The sequence below is a fragment of the Xiphophorus couchianus genome, chromosome 12 (assembly GCF_001444195.1).
Source record: "Xiphophorus couchianus chromosome 12, X_couchianus-1.0, whole genome shotgun sequence".
Lineage (NCBI taxonomy): Eukaryota > Metazoa > Chordata > Actinopteri > Cyprinodontiformes > Poeciliidae > Xiphophorus > Xiphophorus couchianus.
In genome coordinates, this window is record NC_040239.1 from 14861501 (window position 1) to 14868046 (window position 6546).

At 38.2% G+C, this 6546-nt stretch overlaps 1 protein-coding gene across 1 annotated transcript; it reads right to left on the bottom strand.

Annotated features, from left to right (window-relative positions):
* Positions 1-2419: 2419 nt before the first annotated feature.
* Positions 2420-6286, bottom strand: LOC114154066 (glial cell line-derived neurotrophic factor-like). The gene is made up of 2 exons (XM_028032827.1): positions 5646-6286; positions 2420-3532 (listed from the first exon to the last, which is right to left on the bottom strand). Exons 1-2 carry the CDS (start codon positions 5833-5835, stop codon positions 2973-2975), a joined length of 750 nt encoding a protein of 249 aa, XP_027888628.1. The 5' UTR covers positions 5836-6286; the 3' UTR covers positions 2420-2972.
* Positions 6287-6546: the final 260 nt, after the last annotated feature.

The window sequence follows — 6546 nt, forward strand, 5'->3', positions numbered from 1 at the left end:
ACCATATTATGCTATTTTGTAGTCATGTGAAAGAAATGACATGAAATGATTTCATGTATGATTATAAGATGCCTTTCCATTAAGCCTCTACCACAACTGTGTTTCTAAATTGTCTAGCTGATATCAACATCTGGATGTCTTAAACTTTCTCAGTTAAATCTTGGTTAAAGTGATATTATGGTTTTGACAGAATCTTCCTGTAATTTGGCTTTCTAGAACATACAGTAAGATTGTCTTCTGAAACTGAGACATTAGGTGACATTTTGGACTGATAGTTGACAAAAAGACACATTGAGTGAATTGATTCCAGCTATTTTTCTCTAACAAGCACATCCCCTTCCTGCAGTAAGAAGCTGTAATTTATGAGTGCTTGAAAAATCTCACTCTCTGTTTATCCGCTTAAGCTAACACTCTGTTTCTCATTTACAGGTGGCCCAGAACTTGCTCTTAGACATCACTCCAAAATCCCATTTCGCTATTATATCACCCATCCTCTTCCTTCTGTCTTATCTATAGTCATAAACAATCAGACTACAACTTTTAACTTCTTCCACTCCTTCTAAGCTCTTAAGGTCTTCCAATCGAGTCCTGTTGTTCCTTGCTCTTAAATAAAAATGTAAGGATACTATGAATTTGCTGTTGGAGGCCTGGATGCACCGGCCTCCTGAGTGTTTTAAATCAGACATGAAGATCCACCTTGTTTCAAAGTGTTTTGTGTCATTAGGACTCCATTTTTAGCTTCATTCTGTGGTTGTTATATTGTTAAATGTTATACTCGCTTGTTTTTGCTGCTCTTCTCTGTATTTTGTTACATGTCCATATCTAGCGAAAGATTATGGAAGCATAAGTCATATTCATGCAAATCACAGTTCTAAAATGTTGCAAAGATGTTACAGAGGGACGGCATGTGGAAGTCTGCACCCTTTGATCCACACACACGAATGTCCATGTTGTTAAGATTTGACTATTTGAACCCTGATACGATGTGGTAAATAAATTCAAAATGCATTGGTACTGAAATGAACACTAAATTAGTCCGAACCAGCAATTTTTGGTGTGTAAAGGAAACAACTATTTCCATTACGTCCTGCTTTCCCTGTATTTCATGCTGCAACATTTCAACAGGTGATCTATCTTTATGCAGATACTGTATGAACAATAAGAGCAGAAAAAAAACCAAATTGTGAACATCTTCAGTATTTTCTTCACAATTTAGTTTGGGCTTCTGGTTTCTTTTGACAAAGGCACTGATTTGACAGACGTGGTCTCTTATCAAAGATTCAGAGATTTTCATCATTACGATACATGACTCTATAGCAATATTTTAAAAATGTGTTTAGATTGTACAGATTGAAATGATAGGTTTGTTAATATAATAATTTAAAATGTAATAAACTTAAAGTGCAGAAAGACAGCGATGCCTAAAATCATGAATGCATCCCTGCTCTGACTGCTTTGATGGATTTTTCTGTAAATTATGCTGAAAAATAAACAGCAGAATAGATAAGGCAATTAAAGGGATGGAAAACTACTTGTTGGGCTGAGTTGTTCAATGAGGTTGTGTTGACTCAAAGCTATGGAGACAGCAGACGGAAATGTGAGAGAGCAAAAGCAGATCAAGTACCACACACATTATTGAAGTGAGAGACAGCTCCAGTTCCAACACTGTTGTCTTCATTGTCATCTCTGGATGTTTTCCACATTTTCACCGTACTGACTTCAAATTTTCCCTCCTTTCTTCTCCAACATCAGTTCTTAACTTCGCTGCTATTTGAAATTGAAGTGCAGCTCCGTTTACAAGGAGAACATTTAAAGCATTTCCAAGGAAAGACAATCTTTCTCTACATACAAATGTTTTTAGATACAAGAAGAAATTAATCATTTCATGTTTCAGTCACCCAGTTTGAAAATAAATCTGAAAACTGGAAACTCTAACTTGAACATGATTTCTTGATGCTTTACCCACTTTGAGTAACTTTACTGAATGTAGAACAGGCATGAAATAAAAAATGTATGAGACACAAACACGTCATATAGTTTATGTAAAAGCAAGATTTCTGGATCGTAAACAAGCTTTGTTGTTTTAATGTTAATTTCTATCTGCTTAATCTGTTGTGCCATTTGGAAATTATTTATATGGAAGCAAATGGGAATAATTTACCCTGTTCTACAGTAAATATTAGTTTAATAAGTCTTACTTTAAAAGCTGCTTATTTCGAAAAGTTTATTTCGCTTAACATGTCATTTTGTAACTCAGATGCAATCTTACTCATTTATAATTTTTTTTTTATTTCCGACTTAAGCAATGGTAGACCCATGCTTTTCTTTTAATAGGACAGATGTGTAAGACCATTTTCTTTGTTTTAAAACAACAATTTACAGACCCCTATTCAACAAAATTCAGACTTCTTTGTTTCAATAAAACAGTGTGTCTTTACTTTATTGCTTATCATGTAAAAGTAAATAAAAAACCCATTTCTGTGTTGTTTTAATGTGATGATTTAGCCTCCTATTTATGTACAACAGACTAAGATGCAGATGATGTAAAGTGTAAAGCTGCATCCATGACATTGCAGGACATCTACAACAAACCTTAAACATGACCTCCAAATGCTTTAACTTTTATCATGGTCTGAAATTCCTTCACAGCAATAAATAACATTTATTCCTCTATAAAAGTGTAATAAATATCAATAAGTTAAAACATTTTGCATTTCATAAATTAAATTTTCATATGTGACTAACATATTCCATAGGGTATAATTGCAAGGCAGTTTTTTTCTTTAAGGATAAATATTAAAAACTGTAAGGAGAAATAAAGTAGAAATGAATCATTAAAAAGAACACTTGAAGTCCGCCACTTGCAGGAATTCCTTCATAATCACTGCAGAACAGTTTTCACATTAAAAAGTAAAGAAAAACACCACTAAACACCTTGTTCCGAATGAAACAAATTCAGTCACCAGATCCTTCTACACACATCCACATTTCCTGGCGGAGTGTTTCCTCACAGTGTGGTAAATAAGGTTGTCGTCCAGAAATGACAGGTCATCGTCAAACGCGATTGGCCGACAGCAGGCCTGCAAGGGCGTGTCTTTGGCGGGAAGCCTCCTCTTGTTGACCAGGTTGAAGAGGATTTTGTCGTAGTTGGTTTCTGACTTTCTGCAGGGTCCAGAGCAGTACCTGAATATCATCTCCTCACTGGAGCTGTAGCCCAGGCCCAGGTCCGTCACGTTCAGATGAATCTGTCTGAGCACGCAGCCCTGTCCTCGTCCACCGCCTCCTCGTCTTCCACTCTTCCTGCTCATTTCTTCTCCTTTATTTCCTCTTCTCCTCCCTTTGCCCTTCATCAACCTTGCTCCCTTCTTTCTCTCTCTTCTGTGACGAGTCCTGATCCAGTTTTCGCTGAAGTGGGAAGAAAAGGAGGTGGAAGTGTATGAAGGATCTGCAGAGGAGCGACGGACTCTACTGACCACTATTTTGATAAAGTCCATAACATTTTTGTTACTCTGGATAAGCTCCTCCATGGTGTCTGAAACAGATTACCAACAATGTCAGAATCACCAACATGCCTGATGCTTCACAGAACTTGTTCCTAGTTAGTTATTAAAACTATATGTTGTGTTTTTCTGCTTTTTTGTTTGTTTGTTTTATTCAGCCCATTAATTAAACTCCAACAGATTCATTTACTGAATTTAAAAGAATTTAAAAGAATCTATTCATGACTATCGACAAGACAGCTTTGAATTGAAATGTGGTGTAGTGAAGATATGTCAGCCATACATGGCAATCCAACCAGGAAAAGACTGTATTATTATTATTATTATTTAATTTCATTTTATGGTTTTGCATCTTTCATTTCATTTGCTTTCATTTACATTTTTCCACTGGGTTCTTGTGTTCACACTGGACCTTTTAAGTTAGGCTGCTTCTTCATTCTCATTTTGTCATTTTTGTCTTTTAGTCCCATCAGTGTCCATCAGTGGTTGCCAGATCGTCTGTCCACTCCATACTGTTTAGCCTCCAAGGATTCCCTCTTGTTACTACTTCACGCCTCCCCACACTCTTTGGACTTTTTCTGTTACTTGTGCTGCCTAAGCTGGTTGATTTTCCAGTTTGTGATGTTCTTCAAAACAACTAGCCATGACACGTCACGTGAGTAAGAGCCTCGATAAAGAGTCAATGCTGTGGTGACCTAAAGAATATTTCTGGTTCCCATCTGTGTGGACCTTTCTTTACGCACTTATCATGTTTTCCTGTAAATGCCAGAGTTTCCTCGCAGGGGTCTCAAACTCCAGTCCTCGAGGGCTGCAGTCCTGCAGTTTTTAGATGTGTCGCAGGTACAAAACACTGGAATGAAATGGCTTAATGACCTCCTCCTTGTGTAGATCAGTTCTCCCAGCCTTGCTAATGACCTAATTATTCTGTTCAGGTGTGGTGCAGCAGAGGCACATCTAAAAGTTGCAGGACTGCGGCCCTCGAGGACTGGAGTTTGAGACCCCTGGTTCGGTTTCCTCATGCAATCCGAAACATGCAACTGGTGATTCTAGAAATATATCTGGAACTGAGTCTTTGTGTTTATGGTATTGTCTCTGTCTTGACCCTTTGATGGATTAGGGCATTGACCCTGCAGTGTATCTTGTCAGTGATTGTTTGGAGAGACTATGAAGCATATAGAGTAACTATGTATTTTAGGGATCGAATTGACCAAAACACATTAAAATCTAAACCTAATAAAGCATAAAAGGCTCCTCTGAATATCTGCTACATGTGCTTTGGGCTCTACTAGCATTAAATTATTTAAAGACATAACACTCTTTTTCGTTCCTTTCACAAGTCTTTGAGATCACACATCTTCAGTGGGCAATATGTGAGTATAATTTAAAAGTGAGATTCATGAATACAAATTAAAGTGATTACTTCATTTAAAAAGTTTTAGTCAAAGGAAATTTAAATAGTTTTCAAAAGTGGATAGATTTTTAATTATCAAAGACTTAAAAACATTAAATAAGCAATCACATATGCCACTTTTAAATAGAAGTGAAAAAAGGAAGCCTTAAGAGTCTGGACTTGATCCAAGATCTCATTCCTTTCAGCGAGCCTTTTAACCTACTGACCTACACAAATATGGTCCACAGTCTACTGCAGGGAATGTTTTCCTCCTGCAGACTTCAAACTTCAAAAATGTCAGCTAATTTATCACTTCGATTCATCCATTTGTTAAACAGAGCTATATTTTTTAATCAATTCACAGTGCAAAAGGTGCAGCGAGTTTTGTCATAATTACAGTTAATGTTTGATGTTGAACAAATAAGTTTTTGTCATGTATTTCTAACCTGAGAACCTCTTTTAACAAGATAACAATTCAGGACATTAATGTCAAAAATGCTTGCATGAAGCATAAAAAACAGGTTAATCCTGTTGTTTGTTGGAATACACCTGATGGGAATTAAATTTAGTGAACAAATCCATTTTAAATAAAACTTAGTAAAGTGTGAATGGTTATGTTTTTAAAGTTTAAATGTTCGCAATACCCTACTTATAACGCAGATGTTTATGATTTAAGGGACAATTAGAATTATGAACACTGATCGAATTTAATATTTCGACAAACGAACAGTTTTTGTAGAACCTTTAGCTCTTACATCTGTCTCCTGTGTCCAGTTCGCCTGCTGTCTCTGCAGGGCGCATGTCCGGGGAGAGAAGGGACAGACGGATCGGAACCGGCGGAGCCTCCAGGGTACTCTCCGGCTGCTGTCGGCTTCGGAGCAGCGAGCTGGGCCTCACTGCACTGAGCAGAATCAAACAAGTGGTCAGGCTATCCCATAACTTCATGGTCCACCTCAGTCCGACTGAAGGACATGGCGCGATACGCACTCAAAAGGTATCATGAAAAAAAAAGTGCAAAAAGAAAAAAAAAAGAGGGGGGCTTGAAAGTGATGCAGAAGAAGAGACTGGTGTATCCGGAACACCAAGTTTCTTCTGAACTTGTCTGCCACATAAATGAGAAAAACACGCTGGGCAGAGGTTTGCATTGAGCAGGCGGATCTTTCTCAGAGAGCGCCAGCTGATTTCAGTCCATCCCACTGAACATCGATCCAGATCGAGCTGGCTGACTGCGAACAGAAGCAGAGGAGATGTGGAGAGGTGCTGACGTCTAGCGGTCCTTCATCCGCTCTGTGTCTGTTTCCTCCTCCCCACGCAGACTACCCGCAGGGCTGGCGCACACATCCAAGGCTGACCCTTAGATCCAGAACCGGTTCTGGTTGTGGAGTTATGTTTTGAGAAAGTTTCAGTGTGTGTATTCAGATGGCCGAAAGGGAGAGCGAGGTTTCACACTTTCCACCGGATTCCCCGTCCCGACTCCTCAGATTTTGGCGCATGTGTTCAGACCTGTTTGTAATAAGCCAGTAAAAACAGAAGAGGTTAGATTTGGTACAGCAGCGTGGTCTAATTCACGCAGTTTTCCAGGTGACGCGCCAAGATTCATAATCCCTGTTAATTAATGAGTGTCTGGATTTTTACCTATTTAAAAAACAAAGCAAA

Coding starts and splice junctions, on each gene's coding strand:
- LOC114154066 (XM_028032827.1), bottom strand. CDS start 5,835: ATGAAGTTATGGGATAGCCTGACCACTTGTTTGATTCTGCTCAGTGCA. Junction 3,533..5,645: donor ACTGGACACAGGAGACAGAT/GTAAGAGCTAAA, acceptor AATCTGTTTCAG/ACACCATGGAGGAGCTTATC.